Source organism: Rattus norvegicus, chromosome 9, assembly GCF_036323735.1.
Source record: "Rattus norvegicus strain BN/NHsdMcwi chromosome 9, GRCr8, whole genome shotgun sequence".
Lineage (NCBI taxonomy): Eukaryota > Metazoa > Chordata > Mammalia > Rodentia > Muridae > Rattus > Rattus norvegicus.
Genome location: NC_086027.1, coordinates 34,229,636 through 34,254,658, shown reverse-complemented (window position 1 = coordinate 34,254,658; position 25,023 = coordinate 34,229,636). Strand labels below are relative to the sequence as shown.

General features: G+C 41.7%; 1 protein-coding gene across 2 annotated transcripts in view; it reads left to right on the top strand.

Annotated features, from left to right (window-relative positions):
* Col19a1 (collagen type XIX alpha 1 chain) overlaps positions 1-25,023 on the top strand; it is a 348,231-nt gene that overhangs the window by 263,820 nt on the left and 59,388 nt on the right. For both annotated transcript variants that reach the window (XM_039084518.2, NM_001421322.1), the window contains exons 19-30: positions 3,189-3,251; positions 15,259-15,294; positions 16,700-16,735; positions 16,832-16,885; positions 17,570-17,623; positions 19,185-19,238; positions 19,894-19,983; positions 20,614-20,658; positions 20,768-20,845; positions 24,334-24,369; positions 24,476-24,520; positions 24,608-24,661. In XM_039084518.2, coding sequence (XP_038940446.1) covers positions 3,189-3,251; positions 15,259-15,294; positions 16,700-16,735; positions 16,832-16,885; positions 17,570-17,623; positions 19,185-19,238; positions 19,894-19,983; positions 20,614-20,658; positions 20,768-20,845; positions 24,334-24,369; positions 24,476-24,520; positions 24,608-24,661 — 645 coding nt within the window. The remainder of the gene's footprint in view (positions 1-3,188; positions 3,252-15,258; positions 15,295-16,699; positions 16,736-16,831; positions 16,886-17,569; positions 17,624-19,184; positions 19,239-19,893; positions 19,984-20,613; positions 20,659-20,767; positions 20,846-24,333; positions 24,370-24,475; positions 24,521-24,607; positions 24,662-25,023) is intronic.

Here is a 25,023-nt window from a genome sequence, read left to right as displayed (position 1 = left end):
GGAAGAATTGATGGAAGGATTACAGGCTAATGAGATGAACTTTCCTGGAAGCACAATTCTCGATGCAAATTAGGCTGTCAATAAACACCCATTTTATCTTGCTTTGTTTTGTTTTCTTGTTTGCTTTACACCTTCTGCTCGGGATCTCTGATTTAGCTCATATCTGAATGAGCCATTTTCCATCCTCACTGCCTTGTCTCATTCTTCTTTGCATCCCTCCCCAGAATTCTGAAGGGAGGAGACTCAAGTTGGAAGGCAGAATAAAAGATTTAACTAGTAGTATTCTTTAAATCTTTTATTTTGAACAGATGTGTATTTATAAGTAATTTCTAGCCGCATTCACTTGTTTTCTATTTCTGCTAAATTAGATGAGTCTTCTTGTCAGGGGTGTTAATCCTTGGTGCCTATATAGAGGGGACGTTACCACAAACTTGTTGGATGACATGAAGGTCACTTTAGAGTTTTATAAGCCTACTATACATTGGTGCCTAAAGTGAGTGGTCACTGCCTTCTCTACCTTCCTACATTATACAGAATTTACCATCTTTAGAAAACACACACACACACACACACACACACACACACACACACACACACAGACCCACCACCTCCAATGTAGTAAAGTACAGCTGGGGATATCCAAAGATGTATTTTGCTAGGATCAAAACATATGTCAGAGCTGTTGGAAAGAAGGCTCAGAACCTAAACACACTTATTGCCTTTACCAAGGATTCAGGGTTAGTTTCCAGCACTCACAAAGGGCAGCTCATAACTGCCTGTAACTCCAAAGCACACCCCACCCTCTTCTGGGCTTCTGGGGTACACACATGTGTGGCACACATATAGGCAAGCAGGCGTGTATGCACATGCAACTGTACACACACAAAGTAAATAAATATTTAAAGAAATATAGCTAGCACAGTTTAAATTTCACAACTATTCCCTCACAGAACTTACATTAATTCTTAAGCTTAAAATTCAAAGGAACCCAGAGAAAAGGCTAGGAATGTATGGGTCATTTAGGGACAATACAAAAATGATGCAGTCGGTCTACAGAGAAGCAAACTGTAGAACATACTGGTATAAAATATACAAACTCGCTGGGCTTGGTGGCGCATGCTTTTAATCCCAGCACTTGGGAGGCAGAGGCAGGGCGATCTCTGAGTTCGAGGACAGCCTGGTCTACAAAGTAAGTTCCAGGACATCCAGGACCCAGAGCTATACATATATATCCGTTAGTCCGTGGATTGACTGTCTAGAATCCCACTGGGCTATCCCTTGTGCAAATTGTGTAGGTGTGAACTGACTTTTAAAATTCATGTGGTTTTCTCACACAGGAATTCCACGTGACTGCCTAAAGCTCTGAAGCTTGAAAAATTAGTACCGAGGCGTAACCTTTTTTAATCAAATGAATATTAGGACTTACAAATCAAGAAGGATAGTTAATAGGAGAACAATCGTGTCTATCCATTACACAAAATGCCAAGATATGAATTTTGGTAGGTTTATATAAAGATGCCAAAGACTACAGTAACTCCATGGATAGTTGTTTGAAGAGTTCCTTACAGGTTCATTGTTACATTAAAAACACTCAGTGACAAAAGCTAGAGACCACTGCAGCGCAGGTCAGCGGGGCTGAGGTAACCTTGCCTCCATAGATTAATTCTATGCTCTCTTCTATGCCTGGGTTCTCTCCCCTATCCTTTGTATTCTGAGAAGAAAGTTGAATGCAAGATAACTCCCCATAGAATCCACCCTACATCATCAAAATAATATATTATTTGTGGTGTTGTATAGAGATTAAAATTAGAAAACATGGACTAAAAGGTAATTGCAGAACTCAAGACAGTCATTCTGTCTGAGATAAAAATGCAGAGGGAAATGTGGAGAATTTCTCCCCCATGATTTTCTTAAATTTCTTCTGAGTATTTAATATTGAAAGGTTTGACATATACTATTTGGTTTTGTCTATCTTTGAAAGTTTAAAAAAATTAAGAAAGATATATACCTGTAGATACAACAGTAAACATTGTTTTACAAAACTCACCTCGGCTGCAGGGAAAAATGTTCAGAACTACCTGTGGTTTAGGGCTATGTTTAACTTAAGAATCAAGTGGTTGTTTGGGGATGCTGATAAATACTTTTAAAAACTCCAGTTCTAAAGCTCTGATGTGTGGTCATGATGTCACTCCTGCCTACAAGGAAGCTCTCTCCAACTGCATAGTCTGAAAATACTCTTTCTATGTCTGTTTTAGTCAGGGTTTCTATTCCTGCACAAACATCATAACCAAGAAGCAAGTTGGGGAGGAAAGGGTTTATTCAGCTTACATTTCCACATTGTTGTTCATCACCAAAGGAAGTCAGGACTGGAACTCAAGCAGGTTAGGAAGCAGGAGCTGATGCAGAGGCCATGGAGGGATGTTTCTTACTGGCTTGCTTCCCCTGGCTTGCTCAGCTTGCTCTCTTATAGAACCCAAGACTACCAGCCCAGGGACGGCACCACCCACAATGGCCTGGGTCCTCCCACCTTGATCACTAATTGAGAAAATGCCTTACACCTGGGTCTCATGAAGGCGTTTCCACAACTGAGGCTCCTTTTCTGTGATATCTTCAGCTTGTGTCAAGTTGACACACAAACCCAGCCTGTACAATGTCAAATACAAATCCATCTTCAATGTTTTTGACCAGACATCTTAGACATTTCTAAGCTGCTGTCACCAAGTCAGCAAGAATGTATTCTTTGTCCACATCCCTCATCTACGCCTCAAGAGAAAGGCTGAGGACAGCTGACAGACTCCTTTTTCTTTCTATGGTCACTGACCCCCCCCCCCCACACCTAAAATAAGAAATAATAAGTCCTCAGAAGAAAACAGGAGCAGACGGTTGGGTCATTTAAATGCAAAAATAAATAAATAATGGTTTTGGCACACTGGAACAAAACTATAATTCTTTTCTCCTCTGCGTGCCCTGCCCTTGAAAAGTGATTAACATTGTTCCACATTAATTTTAAATGTCTTAATGAAATGTTATGGATTTCTGGAGGGCCTAAGGCGTGGAGGAGAGCAAAGACACCTCATTAGGAAGACAGCCTGACTAGGGTCAGATCTTCACCGAGGCCCTGAACCCGGTGGGATTCTGTGGGACAAGGGGCGTTTCTCTGCTCAAGCACTTCTGCTTTTTCTTGGCAGGGTGACACTGGGCTGCCTGGATTTCCAGGGTCCGTTGGCCCTAAAGGACACAAAGGAGAACCTGTAAGTATTTCAGATTTCAGGGCAGAGGAGGAAAGAAAAAAATAGATGAAAAATAAAAAAAATTTTCCCAGAAGCCCCCAATTTCATAGTTTTTAAAGTCTAATACTCTGAACAGCATTGTATTAGCAAGCACACACCAGGCCAGTCACCAGGCCACCTTTATATTACATCACTTAACTCATATAAAAAATCCGCTGTGAGGTAGCCCATTCTGTACACAGGTTAGGCTGATTCCAGATTCCGGGCTCTAAAGTAATTAAGTTGCCCGGATATGACTAAATACTACATCTAAAAATGGAAAACACAAACAATATCAAGACTGGCACGAAATTCTCTTTAAAATTGAAAATGCTTCTCTCTCTCTCTCTCTCTCTCTCTCTCTCTCTCTCTCTCTCTCTCTCTCCTCAAACAATTGCTCTCAGTGCACCTCTGAAATTATTTTCCTTTCTGTTTTCTGTGAGATTGAAGTGGCTTTACAAGCTACCTTCCAATATTGCTGTGGCTGGTTTCTTTGAAAACTTTTCTTTGGGTGGAAAAGAGAAAGAAAGAAAGAGAGAGAGAGAGAGAGAGAGAGAGAGAGAGAGAGAGAGAGAGAACCACTACGAGAGAGAGAGAGAGAGAGAGAGAAAGAGAACCACTACGAGAGAGAGAGAGAGAGAGAGAGAGAGGAGAAAGCACGTGTGGGAGGTGTGTGTGTGTGTGTGTGTGTGTGTGCGCGAGCATATGTGTGTGTGCATGTGTGTGCATGTTCTTGAACCTGGAGCACAACAATTTGTCAAGCCTAGCAAGTCAGCAACCTCTAGGAATCCTGCTGTCTCTACCTCCCCAGTCCTGGGATGGCAAGCAAACACTGGTGTTGCACTACTTTGGTATAAGTTCTGTGAATGAAACTTATTCTTGCACGCACATGCACACACACACACACACACACACACACACGAATCAGAATTAGCATATATCTAGTTCTTATTGTTAAATGTGGAACACCTTTCCAAACCCCTTTCACCTATGTTCCAGAATGAGTTAGGGATATGGGCTTATTGGGGATGAGGAATCGAGAGGTCAGTAAAATGCTTGTGTGACAAACAGAAGCAGCAGGGAAAGCATTCAGTGCTACCAAGCTAAGCTCCACCTTGGCCCCTGCTTCACAAAGACGCCTTCAACAGCACTATCTCTGACAGTTTTAAAGTCACCAGCACGCCTATACACACTGGTTATTGGCCTTCTGGTCTCCTATCCGTGGTGCCCTGTCCAGATCTTCCTACCAGCTTTTAACAGTGTCTTCCGCTGAAGATTTTAAAGGGAAGTATTATGGGATTCTTTCCACTGATGACGTACTCCCATGAGCCACTCACACCATGTCCTAACCCTTCCTTGGGCTCTCCACTGTCTTCCTGCCCAACGATACACATCTGGATTCTAACTGAGCACACCAGGGGAAGTGTGCTCAAATAAGACACAGAGCAGTAACGGACTTCCTGTCAACACCTCTGTCCTCTTTAAACAAGAGTGCAGGCCTCGCTGTGTTTACCGGGAGCCCCAAACCCGTGGATCCCGGCCTGCAGCAGCTCTCTGCTCCCAGACCCCGTGGAAGAGAGACCTCACTGCCTGATCAGGTGGGCGCTCCTGAGGCTGCAGAGCGGAAGAGACCACCAACACTGCCCACCCCTGCCCACATCCCTGGCCCAAGAGGAAACTGTATACGGCCTCTGGCTTCCCACAGAGGAGGGCCCAGGAAGAGGAGGACCGCTGCGCCTGAGACACCGCCATAATCTGAAGGAACAGACCAGATAAATAGTTCTCTACACCCAAATCCCATGGGAGGGAGAGCTAAACCTTCAGAGAGGTAGATACGCCTGGGAAACCAGAAGAGACTGCACTCTGCACACATCTCTGATGCCAGAGGAAAACACAAAACGCCATCTGGAACCCTGGTGCACGGAAGCTCCCGGAAAGGGCGGCGCAGATCTTCCCGGTTGCTGCCTCTGCGGAGAGCTCATAAGCAACATCCCACGAGCAAACTTGAGCCTCGGGACCACAGGTAAGACCAACTTTTCTGCTGCAAGTGACCTGCCTGGTGAACTCAAGACACAGGCCCACAGGAACAGCTGAAGACCTGTGGAGAGGAAAAACTACACCCCCGAAAGCAGAACACTCTGTCCCCATAAGTGGCTGAAAGAAAACAGGAAAACAGGTCTACAGCACTCCTGACACACAGGCTTATAGGACAGACTAGCCACTGTCAGAAATAGCAGAACAAAGTAACACTAGAGATAATCTGATGGCGAGAGGCAAGCGCAGGAACCCAAGCAACAGAAACCAAGACTACATGGCATCATCGGAGCCCAATTCTCCCACCAAAACAAACATGGAATATCCAAACACACCAGAAAAGCAAGATCTAGTTTCAAAATCATATTTGATCATGATGCTGGAGGACTTCAAGAAAGACGTGAAGAATTCCCTTAGAGAACAAGTAGAAGCCTACAGAGAGGAATCGCAAAAATCCCTGAAAGAATTCCAGGAAAACACAAACAGTTGAAGGAATTAAAAATGGAAATAGAAGCAATCAAGAAAGAACACATGGAAACAACCCTGGATATAGAAAACCAAAAGAAGAGACAAGGAATTGTAGATACAAGCTTCACCAACAGAATACAAGAGATGGAAGTGAGAATCTCAGGAGCAGAAGATTCCATAGAAATCATTGCTCAACTGTCAAAGATAATGTAAAGCAGAAAAAGCTACTGGTCCAAAACATACAGGAAATCCAGGACTCAATGAGAAGATCAAACCTAAGGATAATAGGTATAGAAGAGAGTGAAGACTCCCAGCTCAAAGGACCAGTAAATATCTTCAACAAAATCATAGAAGAAAACTTCCCTAACCTAAAAAAAGAGATACCCATAGGCATACAAGAAGCCTACAGAACTCCAAATAGATTGGACCAGAAAAGAAACACCTCCCGTCACATAATAGTCAAAACACCAAACGCACAAAATAAAGAAAAAATATTAAAAGCAGTAAGGGAAAAAGGTCAAGTAACATATAAAGGCAGACCTATCAGAATCACACCAGACTTTTCGCCAGAAACTATGAAGGCCAGAAGATCCTGGACTGATGTCATACAGACCCTAAGAGAACACAAATGCCAGCCCAGGTTACTGTATCCTGCAAAACTCTCAATTAACATAGATGGAGAAACCAAGATATTCCATGACAAAACCAAATTTACACAATATCTTTCTACAAATCCAGCACTACAAAGGATAATAAATGGTAAAGCCCAACATAAGGAGGCAAGCTATACCCTAGAAGAAGCAAGAAACTAATCATCTTGGCAACAAAACAAAGAGAAGAAAAGCACACAAACATAACCTCACATCCAAATATGAATATAACAGGAAGCAATAATCACTATTCCTTAATATCTCTCAATATCAATGGCCTCAACTCCCCAATAAAAAGACATAGATTAACAAACTGGATACGCAACGAGGACCCTGCATTCTGCTGCCTACAGGAAACACACCTCAGAGACAAAGACAGACACTACCTCAGAGTGAAAGGCTGGAAAACAACTTTCCAAGCAAATGGTTGGAAGAAGCAAGCTGGAGTAGCCATTCTAATATCAAATAAAATCAATTTTCAACTAAAAGTCATCAAAGAAGATAAGGAAGGACACTTCATATTCATCAAAGGAAAAATCCACCAAGATGAACTCTCAATCCTAAATATCTATGCCCCAAATACAAGGGCACCTACATACGTAAAAGAAACCTTACTAAACCTCAAAACACACATTGCACCTCACACAATAATAGTAGGAGATTTCAACACCCCACTCTCATCAATGGACAGATCATGGAAACAGAAATTAAACAGAGATGTAGACAGACTAAGAGAAGTCATGAGCCAAATGGACTTAACAGATATTTATAGAGCATTCTATCCTAAAGCAAAAGGATATACCTTCTTCTCATCTCCTCATGCTACTTTCTCCAAAATTGACCATATAATTGGTCAAAAAATGGGCCTCAACAGGTACAGAAAGATAGAAATAATCCCATGCGTGCTAACAGACCACCACGGCCTAAAACTGGTCTTCAATAACAATAAGGGAAGAATGGCCACATATACGTGGAAATTGAACAATGCTCTACTCAATGATAACCTGGTCAAGGAAGAAATAAAGAAAGAAATTAGAGACTTTTTAGAATTTAATGAAAATGAAGGTACAACATACCCAAACTTATGGGACACAATGAAAGCTGTGCTAAGAGGAAAACTCATAGCTCTGAGTGCCTGCAGAAAGAAACAGGAAAGAGCATATGTCAGCAGCTTGACAGCACACCTAAAAGCTCTAGAACAAAAAGAAGCAAATACACCCAGGAGGAGTAGAAGGCAGGAAATAATCAAACTCAGAGCTGAAATCAACCAAGTAGAAACAAAAAGGACCATAGAAAGAATCAACAGAACCAAAGTTGGTTCTTTGAGAAAATCAATAAGATAGATAAACCCTTAGCCAGACTAACGAGAGGACACAGAGAGTGTGTCCAAATTAACAAAATCAGAAATGAAAAGGGAGACATAACTACAGATTCAGAGGAAATTCAAAAAATCATCAGATCTTACTATAGAAGCCTATATTCAACAAAACTTGAAAATCTGCAGGAAATGGACAGTTTCCTAGACAGATACCAGGTACCAAAGTTAAATCAGGAACAGATAAACCAGTTAAACAACCCCATAACTCCTAAGGAAATAGAAGCAGTCATTAAAGGTCTCCCAACCCAAAAGAGCTCAGGTCCAGACGAGTTTAGTGCAGAATTCTATCAAACCTTCATAGAAGACCTCATACCAATATTATCCAAACTATTCCACAAAATTGAAACAGATGGAGCACTACCGAATACCTTCTACGAAGCCACAATTACTCTTATACCTAAACCACACAAAGACCCAACAAAGAAAGAGAACTTCAGACCGATTTCCTTTATGAATATCGACGCAAAAATACTCAATAAAATTCTGGCAAACCGAATCCAAGAGCACATCAAAACAATCATCCACCATGATCAAGTAGGCTTCATCCCAGGCATGCAGGGATGGTTTAATATACGGAAAACCATCAACGTGATCCATTATATAAACAAACTGAAAGAACAAAACCACATGATCATTTCATTAGATGCTGAGAAAGCATTTGACAAAATTCAACACCCCTTCATGATAAAAGTCCTGGAAAGAAAAGGAATTCAAGGCCCATACCTAAACATAGTAAAAGCCATATACAGCAAAACAGTTGCTAACATTAAACTAAATGGAGAGAAACTTGAAGCAATCCCACTAAAATCAGGGACTAGACAAGGCTGCCCACTCTCTCCCTACTTATTCAATATAGTTCTTGAAGTTCTAGCCAGAGCAATCAGACAACAAAAGGAGGTCAAGGGGATACAGATCGGAAAAGAAGAAGTCAAAATATCACTATTTGCAGATGATATGATAGTATATTTAAGTGATCCCAAAAGTTCCACCAGAGAACTACTAAAGCTGATAAACAACTTCAGCAAAGTGGCTGGGTATAAAATTAACTCAAATAAATCAGTAGCCTTCTTCTACACAAAAGAGAAACAAGCCGAGAAAGAAATTAGGGAAACGACACCCTTCATAATAGACCCAAATAATATAAAGTACCTCGGTGTGACTTTAACCAAGCAAGCAAAAGATCTGTACAATAAGAACTTCAAGACACTGAAGAAAGAAATTGAAGAAGACCTCAGAAGATGGAAAGATCTCCCATGCTCATGGATTGGCAGGATTAATATAGTAAAAATGGCGATTTTACCAAAAGCGATCTACAGATTCAATGCAATCCCCATCAAAATACCAATCCAATTCTTCAAAGAGTTAGACAGAACAATTTGCAAATTCATCTGGAATAACAAAAAACCCAGGATAGCTAAAACTATCCTCAACAATAAAAGGACTTCAGGGGGAATCACTATCCCTGAACTCAAGCAGTATTACAGAGCAATAGTGATAAAAACTGCATGGTATTGGTACAGAGACAGACAGATAGACCAATGGAATAAAATTGAAGATCCAGAAATGAACCCACACACCTATGGTCACTTGATTTTTGACAAAGGAGCCAAAACCATCCAATGGAAAAAAGATAGCATTTTCAGCAAATGGTGCTGGTTCAACTGGAGGGCAACATGTAGAAGAATGCAGATTGATCCATCCTTATCACCCTGTACAAAGCTTAAGTCCAAGTGGATCAAGGACCTCCACATCAAACCAGACACACTCAAACTAATAGAAGAAAAACTAGGGCAGCATCTCGAACACATGGGCACTGGAAAAAATTTCCTGAACAAAACACCAATGGCTTATGCTCTAAGATCAAGAATCGACAAATGGGATCTCATAAAACTGCAAAGCTTCTGTAAGGCAAAGGACACTGTGGTTAGGACAAAACGGCAACCAACAGATTGGGAAAAGATCTTTACCAATCCTACAACAGATAGAGGCCTTATATCCAAAATATACAAAGAACTCAAGAAGTTAGACCGCAGGGAGACAAATAACCCTATTAAAAAATGGGGCTCAGAGCTAAACAAACAATTCACAGCTGAGGAATGCCGAATGGCTGAGAAACACCTAAAGAAATGTTCAACATCTTTAGTCATAAGGGAATTGCAAATCAAAACAACCCTGAGATTTCACCTCACACCAGTGAGAATGGCTAAGATCAAAAACTCAGGTGACAGCAGATGCTGGAGAGGATGTGGAGAAAGAGGAACACTCCTCCATTGTTGGTGGGATTGCAGACTGGTAAAACCATTCTGGAAATCAGTCTGGAGGTTCCTCAGAAAATTGGACATTGAACTGCCTGAGGATCCAGCCATACCTCTCTTGGGCATATACCCAAAAGATGCCTCAACATATAAAAGAGACACGTGCTCCACTATGTTCATCGCAGCCTTATTTATAATAGCCAGAAACTGGAAAGAACCCAGATGCCCTTCAACAGAGGAATGGATACAGAAAATGTGGTACATCTACACAATGGAATATTACTCAGCTATCAAAAACAACGAGTTTATGAAATTCGTAGGCAAATGGTTGGAACTGGAAAATATCATCCTGAGTGAGCTAACCCACTCACAGAAAGACACACATGGTATGCACTCATTGATAAGTGGCTATTAGCCCAAATGCTTGAATTACCCTAGATCCCTAGAACAAAGGAAACTCAAGACGGATGATCAAAATGTGAATGCTTCACTCCTTCTTTAAATGAGGAAAAAGAATACCCTTGGCAGGGAAGGGAGAGGCAAAGATTAAAACAGAGACTGAAGGAACACCCATTCAGAGCCTGCCCCACAGGTGGCCCATACATATACAGCCACCCAATTAGACAAGATGGATGAAGCAAAGATGTGCAGGCTGACAGGACCCGGATGTAGATCGCTCCTGAGAGACACAGCCAGAATACAGCAAATACAGAGGCGAATGCCAGCAGCAAACCACTGAACTGAGAATAGGTCCCCCGTTGAAGGAATCAGAGAAAGAACTGGAAGAGGTTGAAGGGGCTCGCGACCCCATATGTACAACAATGCCAAGCAACCAGAGCTTCCAGGGACTAAGCCACTACCTAAAGACTATACATGGACTGACCCTGGACTCTGTCCCCATAGGTAGCAATGAATATCCTAGTAAGAGCACCAGTGGAAGGGGAAGCCCTGGGTCCTGCTAAGACTGAACCCCCAGTGAACTAGACTATGCGGGGAGGGTGGCAATGGGGGGAGGTTTGGGAGGGGAACACCCATAAGGAAGGGGAGGGGGGAGGGTGATGTTTGTCCGGAAACCGGGAAAGGGAATAACACTTGAAATGTATATAAGAAATACTCAAGTTAATAAAAAAAAAAATGGGGCTCAGAGCTAAACAAACAATTCACAGCTGAGGAATGCCGAATGGCTGAGAAACACCTAAAGAAATGTTCAACATCTTTAGTCATAAGGGAATTGCAAATCAAAACAACCCTGAGATTTCACCTCACACCAGGAGAATGGCTAAGATCAAAAACTCAGGTGACAGCAGATGCTGGAGAGGATGTGGAGAAAGAGGAACACTCCTCCATTGTTGGTGGGGTTGCAGACTGATACAACCATTCTGGAAATCAGTCTGGAGGATCCTCAGAAAATTGGACATTGAACTGCCTGAGGATCCAGCTATACCTCTCTTGGGCATATACCCAAAAGATGCCCCGACATATAAAAAAGACACGTGCTCCACTATGTTCATCGCAGCCTTATTTATAATAGCCAGAAGCTGGAAAGAACCCAGATGCCCTTCAACAGAGGAATGGATACAGAAAATATGGTACATCTACACAATGGAATATTACTCAGCTATCAAAAACAATGACTTTATGAAATTCGTAGGCAAATGGTTGGAACTGGAAAATATCATCCTGAGTGAGCTAACCCAATCACAGAAAGACACACATGGTATGCACTCATTGATAAGTGGCTACTAGCCCAAATGCTTGAATTACCCTAGATGCCTAGAACAAATGAAACTCAAGACGGATGATCAAAATGTGAATGCTTCACTCCTTCTTTAAAAGGGGGACAAGAATACCCTTGGCAGGGAATAGAGAGGCAAAGATTAAAACAGAGACTGAAGGAACACCTTCAGAGCCTGCCCCACATGTGGCCCATACATATACAGCCACCCAATTAGACAAGATGGATGAAGCAAAGATGTGCAGGCTGACAGGACCCGGATGTAGATCGCTCCTGAGAGACACAGCCAGAATACAGCAAATACAGAGGCGAATGCCAGCAGCAAACCTCTGAACTGAGAATAGGACCCCCGTTGAAGGAATCAGAGAAAGAACTGGAAGAGCTTGAAGGGGCTCGAGACCCCATATGTACAACAATGCCAAGCAACCTGAGCTTCCAGGGACTAAGCCACTACCTAAAGACTATACATGGACTGACCCTGGACTCTGACCCCATAGGTAGCAATGAATATCCTAGTAAGAGCACCAGTGGAAGGGGAAGCCATGGGTCCTGCTAAGACCGAACCCCCAGTGAACTAGACTGTTGGGGGGAGGGTGGCAATGGGGGGAGGGTCGGGAGGGGAACACCCATAAGGAAGGGGAGGGGGGAGGGGGATGTTTGCCCGGAAACCGGGAAAGGGAATAACACTCGAAATGTATATAAGAAATACTCAAGTTAATAAAATAAATAAATAAATAAATAAAGTCTACTAAATTAATAAAAACAAAATAAAATGTAAATATGAACAGTAATACATTTTATATTTCAAAATACTCTACAGGAATAGACTAACTAGATGTTGCACACATATGTGATAGGAGAGGTATTCTTGATTCTGTCGTTTTCGAATGTGTTTGTGTGAGAAAATATCACATTAAATGCTGTGCATATTACCAAAAAAAAAAGAAAGAAAGAAAGAAAAAGAAAAAAGAGTGCAGGCCTCAAAGCCTGAGAGTTCTAACTCGAGAGTTCCCGGTGGTGCCTGGAAGCCTGTCTTTCCCACATGTGACATTAGTGCTGCTCAAGCATCATTGATGTTTGAAGTAGTCCACCCTCCCTAGGCCTGAGAGGCCTTTCTTTTCTTTTTTTTTTTTTTTCTTTTTTTTTCCGGAGCTGGGGACCGAACCCAGGGCCTTGCGTTTGCTAGGCAAGCGCTCCACCACTGAGCTAAATCCCCAACCCCGGCCTTTCTTTTCTTAATGGACTCCCTCTGGCTTTCGGTGGTCATGGGGAGCCTGGCTGCCCATTTGGGCCAATCTTAGCCTTGGCCTTTTTAGTCAGCAGAAATAACTTTTTGGGCCGGAGAGATGGGTCAGGGGTTCAAAGCACTGGCCACTCTTTCAAAGGAGCCAAGATCAATTCCCAGCACCCAGACAGTGGTTTATGGTCATCTATAACTCCAGTTCCAAGGGATCTGATGTCATATTATGATGTGTATGTGGGGCACTACATACACATATGGTGCATAGACACACATACAGGCAAAACAATACACAAAATTTAATAGACAAGGAGAGGGGAGCTCTGAAACTTAAAAGGGCTACCCCAGTTAGTATTCAGGGGAGATGAAACTAATAGTATCCTTAACCAGCATCCTACAACTCAATGCAGATTTTGGGCCAAGCCTGGAGGAATAGACCTGCTATCCCAGCTAATCTAGGGGATCAGGCTGGAGGGTCCCAAGTTCAAAATGCTTGGGATACAGAGTGAGTCCAAGTCAAAACCTGGCAACTTAATTAAATCTTATCTCAAAAGTAAAGAGCAAAATGGGAGGCCTGAGGATACAGCTCCATGTTAACATGTCAGCCTGTATTAATTCCCTTGGAAAAGGGGATTGAACATAAATTTTGAACATGCCATGATTCTCCGAAGAGTATCATGGCATAAGAGCAAGCAGAGGTAGGAGCACCGTGAGTGCCTCAAACCTTAATAGTTAGTCACATGCACAATTTTAGAACAAAAATCTGGAAAGTAAGAATATAGACAAGAACCCGATTTAATGTATAAAACTTAGCTCATAATAAAAAACGACATCCCATTAGAGTTTGTATGGTCAAACCAAGTAACAGATATGTTGCTTAGCCCAGGAAATGTTAACCCTTGCTTACAGTATAGGGGCAGCTCAGTTCACTAGGAAGATGGGGGTGTTCGAATCCCCTACACACTCAGTCATCAAGCCGATTGGAATCCTATAGCTTTATCCTTGGGTACACACAACCTCAGACATCACTGAGGAGGAAGTGAGACTGGAGAATCATGAGGGGGCCTCTCCCTGTCTCTCACTTGCTGGAGCTCCTGTCATCTCTGATTTCAGATCATTGCTAGTTAGATACTCATTCCAATAAAACTACAAAAGAGCTAGAGAACGTTGGGGAAGGTGACCCAGGATCCATCGTGCCTAGCACATAGAACATGGGCATCTCAAAGACCTGCTTTCAATAACCATTTGTCCCTCCCCCGCCCCAGAGTGAGGTATCCAAGAGAACAACAGTCCCATAATGATGGTCCTTACATTTCTCTCGATTTTCATGTGTGAAAGAACTCTTCGAAGATGATAGTTCCCATCTTATTGGCCATTAACTCAATTCAAATGGTAAATCTGATTTTAAAAATCAAAACAGGCAGATGGAAACAAAAACTGACCTTAAAATAGACTCCATATATACATATACATATATGTGTATATATACACACATACACATATATATTTTATATATATATAAATTATTTTATTTTTCTGTGTTTTTGTTTCCTCAACTGTACATGGCTATACTAAGAGCAATGTCCCATTGACAGCTGAGGTTAATTATAGTATGTGTGTCTGTCTGTGCATGCATGTGTCTGTCTCTGTGTGTGTGTGTGTGTGTGTGTGTGTGTGTGTGTGTGTGTGTGTGTGCATGTGTGCGCATGTGAGACCTGAACATTGATAACATAGTGACACCAGTGAGGGTACAAGTTAGCAGAGGTTATCCCTCAGGTTCCAGGGAAATTCATCCCTAACCCCAAGAGCAACCAACATCAATTCCACCATTTGTGCTGTCGTCTATCCAGTAATTAACCTCTTCGTGTCACTTTGATTGGAATACAATGCACACTTCAATGAGCATCCTTAAAATAATGTTTTTGTGTGTTTAAATGCACAGTTAACCCAGGTGGGACACTCAGTGCACGCCTGCCACTTGACGTTACCCACACCCATCTCCCTCCACTTTCAGATGAATGTATCCCTCTCCATCTCCCAGTCGGAAGCAGTAGCCTTGGGCAGCGCTTCTCTTCCACTGCTGTTGGGAGCCTCAGCGTAGCATTAAAATTATTAGCTTCATGCTCACAGGGGACCATGAAGGAATCTGCAAATTAATTCTCACTTGCCCCTGTCTGAGTTGATGTCTAAGTGTTTATAATTGATTCTGTTTTCTGCCCGTTCTCCTAGGGGGAGCCTTTAACAAAAGGTGAAAAGGGAGATAGAGTAAGTAGGTGTTTATCACTCTCTTGGGTTTTCTATTTCATTGATTTTTTTTTATCCACTCCATTTTGTTGTCTGGTGCCTAATACATTTGATAAAGTAAGTTTCCTGAGAACTGTACTTTCTTCTGCGTTTTTTTTTTATAACTCTTGTTTTTAATCCTCGATAAGTGCTACCGTGTGACAGCATTTTAACAACTGATTTGGGTTTTGCTGGCTTTCTTTTGTATTTGAATTTGTATTTTACATTTATGGGAGGGTGTAGCAGTGTGCATACACCACATTGAGTACCTGCCTTGGTGTGTCTATGATGGTCAGAGGACAACTTGTGGGAGCCTGTTCTCTCCTTCTATCTCCTTTTATCCTGAGGAGTAAATTCAGGTCTTCAGGTTCAGCAGCAACGGCTTTTACTCTCTTGAGTCATCTGACCAGACCTATGGAGGTTTTCCTTAGCCTGTTATTCCTAAGATTGCATGGGGATTGGGTGGAGAATTCCACTATTTTGGTTCAAATTTGAAGCAAGCTTTATTAAATAGTAAATACTAACCAAGAGATGGACTTTGATAAAGACCACTCTATGAAATTTCCCAGCTGAGTGGCCCCAGAGTTTTCATGAACAGAACTCCTAGTCTACCATACTTTCCCATGAGGGTTGTTATTTTCCAAGAACTACAACTCCCAGCATTCCTGGTCCTTGGGCAGGTGGGGCTTACAGACTAATTTTATACCTACTGCTATCAGTGGATAGGCTTCAATGTCATTAACATCATCAAGTAAGAATATGTAAACTACAAGAGAGGCAATGCAGATTTTCAGAAAATTTGGTAAGACACAACTTTGATTTTCAAGTAAGCCATGGAAAATAAGAAATATCTCACTACGTTATATAATCTCTTTTTTGTTTGTTTTTATTAAGCACCTAGGAGTAGAATCACCTGCACACATCTTTTTATTCTTCTTTATTCTACTATATTATAATAAGCATATTATAATATACTATATAACATATACATGTTATAGAAAATATTGTATTATATGTATATTACACACATGTATATTATGTATTATATTATATAACATATATACTACACAATGAATATATTATAGAATGTACATATACACATATATATTTTCTATCAGTCTATTCTACCCTGCCTTATATCACTTGGTGGTAAATGAGTCATTACTGACGTGTCATGATATCACATGAAGAAAAGAAATGCGGTGTTCTGTTACTTACTAGCAATAAAGATTTTGAATATTTCAGGAATAGCATTGTTTGATTGCATGACCTCCATAATGTTACCCTTTGTTATGTGTTAACTGGGTAGAGAGTCAATTAAAGTATCAAGATGGCCGATCTCATCTGGATTCAGGAATGAACCATATGGTGGTTGTTTTATTTACAGGGAGAACCAGGTCTACCAGGACCACAGGGAATAAAGGTAATCTGACATTTTTTTCTCAGTCACACTTGCAACCTTAACAAGATGGTAAAAGTAATAGTAACACTTGACTTTCCTTCCCACTCATGCATTTAGGGGGAACCTGGAGATCCCGGTCCCCCTGGTTTAATAGGAAGCCCAGGGCTAAAGGTATGTGCTTCATAAATAAACGTGTGTCAGAAGTCACTATTTGGAAATAATGTGAGATTTACAGCCGTCCTGCCTTCAGAAAGGCTTTGGTGTGCTGCTCATTTCCATGAAGATGTTCTCAGAGAATTTATCTTGTTACCACGGTGACCTCCACCCCACTGGCTACAAATTGTTGCAAATGTAGAAGCCAGGCCTTTTGGTGCACAATGGGATTTTAAAATTCTTTTTCAGAGCAAATTCACACTAGCATCCATAAAAGCTTTAAGAGTAAACAATGTCAGTTAAATCTACGACCCTGTGTCACCCTCCTAACGGAAGAGGATTTGAGATCTATTTCTTTGCTAAAATTATGCATCTTTGAGATGCTTGGATTTCCCAGGGGGAAGTCTACAGGAGTGTCTCAAGATAAAGCAGTTGGGGGAAATGTGGGAGAGACTTGAATGGAACAATCCCAGCCAGTGCCTTGGGATGGTTACCCCTTTATCCCCTGCTGATAAAACAGCCCCATTAATGAACCATCTCAGAACTGTATTACTAAGCTCTGAGCACATGTCAGTGTAGTACGCAGAAGGCAGGATGCTAAAACTCCATCCCTTCCCAATAAAAGTCTTGTCATTTTTCACCAATATTCAGATACGATCTAGTTTTATGAAAACTTCAAGTATATACCATTCTCTATTTCAGGGTCAGCAAGGACCTGCAGGTCCCATGGGGCCCAGAGGACCACCAGGAGATGTTGTATGTATTGTGTCATCGCGATTTTGAAATAAAATTGATGTCAGTTAATGAGATGATTATACTACATTCCCCAAATGTAGCATAGGTCAACCCCCCTACCCAAATTGATCACTTCTAATGCCAAGGGCTCCTGGGGAGTCCATTGAAGTGGAACTGGATAAACCAATATTTGAAATCCAATATAACTCAATTGTCAGTAGTCAACACTATTGCAGAATGGAGGAAAATAGAAATATCCAAAGAAATAAGAGAAAACCAAAAGCAACAGCAAGTGTTTCCAAATTACATACCTAGACTTGAGTTCAAATATCCATACTATATGATAAGTTCGCTGTAGCGCTTTCTCTCTCTCTCTCTCTCTCTCTCTCTCTCTCTCTCTCTCTCTTTCTGTGTGTGTGTGTGTGTGTGTGTGTGTGTGTGTACTTTAATGCTCTTTGAAAGTATTTTTCTTCTATTTTCCCATAATCTCCTAGTCTCCCCATGGGAACGGAGAGCTAACCATCAAATAGTAAATCAAAATGGAGAAAATTCCTAGCTACAACTCTCATTGACTCTCTGCCCATGACTAGGACTCTAGGTCTTCGGACTTAAGATCTGCCTTCTTTCCACCTCCTCTGGAACAGCCTTATGACTTCCTTCCTCGCTCTCAAGCTTACTGCCTGAGCCTCCTGAAGGCTACTGGTTGACCCTCAAAGCAGGCTTGCTAATCTGAGCATCTGAACCATGGGAATTATTTTTTTATCCCTCCTTGTCTTAGTTAGGACTTTACTGCTGTGAATAGACACCATGACCAAGGCAACTCCTATATTTTGACAACACTTTATTGGGGCTGGCTTACAGGTTCAGAGGTAAAGTCCATTATCATCATGGCAGGAAGCATGGCAGCATCCAGGAAAACATGGTGCTAGAGCAAAAGCTGAGAGTTCTGTATCTCGATCCAACTGCAGACAGGAGAGGATTGTCTGCCTTCTAGGCAGCTAGGAAGAGGGTCTCAAAGCCCTTGCCCAAAATGACACACTTCCTCCAACAAGGCCACACCTCCAAATAGTACCACTCCTTGGGCCAGGTATATTCAAACCTCCACACTCCTACAAGCCATTATTGGACTATTTCAAAGGAATACCTGTGGAAACCATAAAAAAGAAAAAATGTTCATAACACAGGATGACACATGAAGCACTCTGGTTAGACTGAACTCAGTACCAGGGAATAAAAAGAGAATAAAATCAAAAAGGAAAAAGCCACCGTGCAAAGGCATAATAAAAATATTTTGATGTCTTCAGTTGGGCTATAGTGCGCTCAAACCCCACCATTCCCCCCCTTCTCAGTAAGCGGATGGGCGGAACATTTCAATTTCCCTTTTCTGTTTTCTGTCATAGCTGTTGACTTCACATGAGACAGCAGGCCACACGTATCTCTGAATAACCCTTCCCCTAAGGCTAAATAAAATCAACATCACCTTGTGTATAGATGTTAAGATTTAGTTCTCTTACAAAGGTAGAAGACTATTGCAGTAAGGGATGTTCTAACTGCTCGTTTTCTTTCATTTTGTATTTTCTAGGGGTTGCCAGGAGAACATGGTATCCCTGGGAAACAAGGCGTTAAGGGAGAAAAGGTAGAGTGTAGATTTTATTTTTGTGTATTAAGTAAGTAGATAGAAACAAAACACAAAGGTCCTAATGTCGTAGAAGAAGCAAAAGATTACAAGGCTTGAGCCTCCCAGGATGTGTCAGTACAGGGGACAGACATTCAGACAAACTGTGTCATGGTGTCCCTGATGTCATGGCAGGGGTGGAGCGCAGAAACACCAGATAAGAAAATGAGCTAACCTAGAAGTGGAGATATTAGGGCTGAGGTCAAGCTCAGAAGTCTCGTAGTCTTTTACTGCCTGTTTCTTGACATGTCATATGCATATTAATATTTATACTGCACCACTCTCAGGAAATAATAAGGCATGTCGATCATCTAAAAGAGCTTCATGAATCGGCAGGCTCTTTGTTCCTGTGTTTGCGCGTTAGTCGGTGCTCCCTAGTACTGCTAAACTGTGTGTTGCAGACCTTGAGTCAGAACCTGAATGTGTCTAAGATATCAGGTAGAGCACTCAGAGTGAGCTAGGCACTTGGGAAATGCATCGGAGGGGCTGAATTTAGGACAGAATATAGGATAAGCTGATTGGCTATGACAACATAAAGCAACGGAAACTACTGTCTTCCCAATTCCCAAAATGAACTTCAGCAGAAAATGAAAGAATCGCATCTTGTTTTCCACAGGGAGATCCAGGAGGAAGGCTAGGCCCTCCTGGACTTCCAGGTCCGAAAGGTGATGCTGGGCCTCCAGGGAAAAGTCTGCCAGGGAAACCAGTAAGTTCTGCCCTTTCGCTAGGAGCGTTCTTGAGTGCTTATTCGCTACTAATTCTGGACCCCCAGTTTTAAGACACACGTGTGATTTTTAAGGCTATCCCCACCCCCAAATTGATCTTCTACCCTAGCATATACAGATAAAACATTTTGAATGTTTTGCTGCAAGCCAAGAGGTCACTCGGGCAGAAGATAAGCAAGCACACGTTTTACATATCGTGTGAGATGTTTCAAAGTTGTCAGGACTTCATGTGACAGACCATCACTCATAGAAAGTGTGTGTGATCCATGCTCTGCTCAGGACATTGGAAACTGTATCACCTGAAAACCCGAAAGGCAATATACTCATTTGGTTTGCCCATTTTCCCAACCCTTTTTCTCCCACTATATCAGCAACTAATGGAGATGATTCTGAGGATTAGATGTTTAATTTCACAGATAAAACCTCTTATATTTTAAGCTAATTATTCAAAAATCTATAACCTTGTAAAATAGTCCCTCTGTATTTACTAAGAGGTGTATTCAAGTAAAATGAAGGCTAATGAACAAGTCATGGTTTTGAATTATGACTTCTAATTTTTAATTATTTAGAAAAAGAAATGTAGTCATCTTACCTTTTTTTTTTCCTTTTAGGGGTTGGATGGAAATCCAGGAGTACCTGGTCCACGTGGGCCAAAGGTATATGAATTCCATAGCTAGTTTTTTAAAGGATTAATAGTTAAGAAAAACATAACGGAAAATGCATCTGTCTTGTGCTTCGAATTAATTGGAGCATTTGGTTTCACAGGGTGAAAGAGGTCTGCCAGGGATCCATGGTTCCCCCGGGGACACAGGCCCACCAGGGGTAGGAATCCCTGGTAGAACAGTAAGTAACATTCAGACATTTATCGAAACCTATTGGTTGTGTTACGTGTCCACTCTTATTCAGTGCAGTGCTCAAAACCTTACAGAAAGCTACTGCCGAGGAAAAGAAATAAAAGAGTTACAAGCAGGAAAGAAGGGATTCAAATATGCCTGTTTAGATACAACTCAATCCTTATGCTTAAAAGACCCTTAAAGACATTGCTAGAAAACTTTTAGAGCTGAAAACATTTTCAGCAACAAAGCAGAATGCAAAATAAGCATTAAATGTAACGGTTCCTCTAGGTAGTATTAAGGAATGTGACAAGAAAAATCAGGGCGGGGAAATCTCACTCAATTAGCATTGGGTTGGGGACTTCCTAAAATTAAGCCTGAGGAAAGAGGTCAGACACATGTCCAATGAAAACATGAAGGTTCAGGAGACATCGAGGGGTTGGACATCTCTGATGCGCATATATTGGCAGAATTAATGCAATGAGAATATCAGTGTCCCCAAAAGCCATCCCATGGAGTCACTGTAATCTCCACCAAAATTCCAGTGATGCTCTTTACAGAGCCAGGAAAAGCCATGCTAAACTGCATATAGAGACACAAAAGCAATCCCAAGCAGAAGGAGCAATTCTAGAAATATGTTATACTTGATCTCAACTTACCCTACAGAGCAGCACTGTCAAAGCAGGATGATCCTGGCACATGGACAGACACGCAGACCGAGGGAATAGAAGACTGAGAAAATCATCCTGCCACAGACCCCTAATTTTTTATTTAAAAAAAAAGTATCAAAAATATTCATTGGACTAAAAGATAGCCTCTTCAATAAATGGCGCTGGGGAAAACAGATCCTGACATCTAAAAGAAAGAAATAGGCTTCTATCACCAACCCTGAAGAAAATCATTCAGAATGAATCAAGGGCTTTAATATAAAATGAGAGACTACTACAGGGAGCATTAGGAAAAATCTCCTCAAGATACAACTATAGGCAGAAACTTTCTGGAAAGAAATTCAGTAGCATAGAAGATAAAAAATTGGCGATGGGAAAATATGAAACTAAGAAGGAAACAACTATTGCCTAGAGAATGGCAAAGATTGCACCAGTGTGTTCATCTATTAAAAACCAAAACACTTCAAAAGTTGAAGGTCTAAATAAATAAGCAAATAAATAAAATTCTCTAAATTGTTCAACCAATAATGGGCTAATGAACTAAATAGTTCTTAAAAGAAGAAACAAAATGACCAGTAGATAAAATATATAACACCCTTGTCCATCAAGGAAATACAAATGAACTCTGCTTTCAGGAGGGCTGGAGAGATGAATCCTTAGTCAAGAGCTTGTACTGCGTGAACTTCCAGAGGAAGTGAGTTCAGTTCCCAGCACCCACATCAGGCAACTTACACACCCTCGAACTCCAGCTCCAGGGGCATCCAACACCAAGACCGCCATGCATGTGCACATGCACCACATGTATGTACACACAGGCACACAAATACACACATGCCCATGAATGTACACACACAACTACAGATAACATAAATGGCTTTTACAAACTGCTTTCTGACTCCATTTCCCCCTCGTCAAAAAGCTATCATCATGACAAATGGCAAAAATTGATAATGAGATGAGGAAAAGGTAACTCTTACCTACAACTGGTGCAGATGCAAACTGCCACAATGCCTATGGAAAGCTGGAAATAGAACTACCACGTGATCCAGCGGTATTACTCTTGAGCACGTATCAAAAGGATTCTAGCTCAGCATTCCACAAAGAGACGTGTATATCTGTGTTCATTGCTTCACTGTTCACAACAGCTAGGAAGTGGAACCAGCCGGGATGCTTCTCGATACATAAAGAAAATGTAGTATGTGCCCACAAGGAAATTTTATTCATCCCATAAAGGAAAAGGAAATCATTAAATTTGATGGAAAGCACATTCGACTAGAAATAATTCTACTAAGTAAAATAATCCAGACTCAGAAAGAAAATAGTGTAGATTTTCTCTCCATGGGGAGCTGTGTGTGTGTGTGTGTGTGTGTGTGTCTGTATGTGTCTGTGTGTGTCTCTGTGTGTGTATGTGTGTGTCTCTGTGTGTGTATGTGTCTGTTTGTGTGTCTGTGTGTGTCTGTATGTGTGTCTGTGTGTGTGTGTCTGTGTGTGTGTCTGTATGTGTGTCTGTGTGTGTGTCTGTGTGTGTGTATATCTGTGTGTGTCTGTGTATGGGGGGGTGGTTATATAAATAGATATGAAATCATGGAGGGGAAGAAAATATCATAAAGAAGAGGAGAGGAGAAAGTAAAAGAGAGTGTAATGAAACACCTCTCACAGGAAGCAGGAGGGGTTTCTTACGACAAGAACAGAGACCACTAGGAAGAAAATAAGTTGGAAGAGGGCAGTGGGGTAAGGAAGCCTGTAAGAGCAGCATGTCTATGAAAATGCTGGAAAGGAACCCATTCCCTTAGACACTGCCTTTAAAAGATGATAAAACATTGTATCAAGAACTCATTAAAGAGGTAACAAGTCTATAGAGGGGAAAGATCAGTTGGAACACCATTGAAAGGCAATTGTTGAATGGACAACAGTGCTGTGAATATTTTTAAAGAAGATAAGAAACCCAGCAAACGCTGGTGCCAACTGCTTAAAAGAAAAAAAAAAAAAAAAAAAAAAAAAAAGACCCGGCTCACTATGTAGCCCTGGCTGGCCTAAAACTCACTACAAAAGAGTGAAAATACACCCATTTCCATTATTAGGAAGGAATCCCACAAAAACACCAAGCTAACAGCCACAGCATGAACAGAGGACCTGAGACAGATCCATTCGGGCCCTCATCTTCCTCTAGATCCGATCTAGAACGCACAGAGAATGGCCTGCCTCTGCTCCCCAGTGCTAAACTAAAGGCGGTGCCACTGGAAGTGCCTTGGCTGGCCTGACCCTCAACCTCGGGTGGCCTTGTCCAGCCTTGCTATTGCACCTTGTTTTGTCACCTTGGGTTGTTGTCTCCTGGAGGCCTGCTGTTTTCTGAAGAGGAAGTAGAGGAGGTATGGAGGAAGGAGAAACTGTGATCAGAATGTATTGTATGAGAGAAGAGTCTATTTCCAACTAAATACACAAATAGATAAACAGACAAACAAATACGAAAACAAGTCAATGAAAAAAGGAAAGGTCGCCCAGGCCTCTGAGCCGTGGGCAGTTAGTTTCCGATATGATAGGATTTGGACACATCACTTGCACACTTCTGTGCTTGCACACTCCTGTGTGTGCAGCAGCAGAGAGAAACACCCGTGTGTGTGCACAAAGTCTCATACTTCTAACCTCAGACATTCAGCAGCTTAACCACTGCTAGGTGTCACGAGGAACTTTCTAGAAACCGTGTGCAGGGTTTTAGGAGCTTTCAAGTTATTCAGGCATCAAACCCTATTGTTCTCCTAAACAGAGGGGCATTTGTGGACCATCCTGGTAGAATCTGGATAATTCTCTCTCGTTTTTTTTTTTTACACAGGGCTCCCAAGGGCCAGCGGGAGAGCCAGGCATTCAGGTACGTGACTTCACTGAGTTTTCCAACAAAGCAAGTTTGGTTTTCTTGATGGCTGGAAGTTGCTGCAAAGATGTTCCCAAGCAATTTTTTTTATTTTTTCCCCTAGGGTCCTCGAGGTCTGCCTGGATTGCCAGGGATGCCAGGGAATGACGTAAGGACCGTTTCCCAACTCCCATCCCATGTCTGCTGTAACTGGCTCTAACTTGCTGAGGTTTGAATGAGTTGCCTCTGTTTCTAGGGAGCTCCAGGGAAAGACGGAAAGCCAGGCCTTCCAGGCCCCCCAGGTGACCTGGTATGTAGACAGGCGTTGCCTGATTTATGTATCTTTAATGTACCCAGAAGCCAAACAGCCTACCAAACAAATTTTGCTGTCCAAACTAATTACAATGCTCGGTGTCTGCTGGGTGATATTGTTTATCTCCATTATTCTGTACAGGGGAAAAAATCCAAGCTGGGTCAGCATTATCGTGTGTCTGAGCGCGCGCGCTCCTGTGCATGTGTGTGATGAATACTTATTTCCTAAGGGTATAATTCAGCCGTACGATTTTGCCCCAGGCTGAGCCTTAGTGTTTAATGTCTTTGTTCCGTGGGAAATTGAGATAAAATAGATAGCCACAATTTCTGTCCTTCCTCGTGCTGGTGAGTAAATGAATT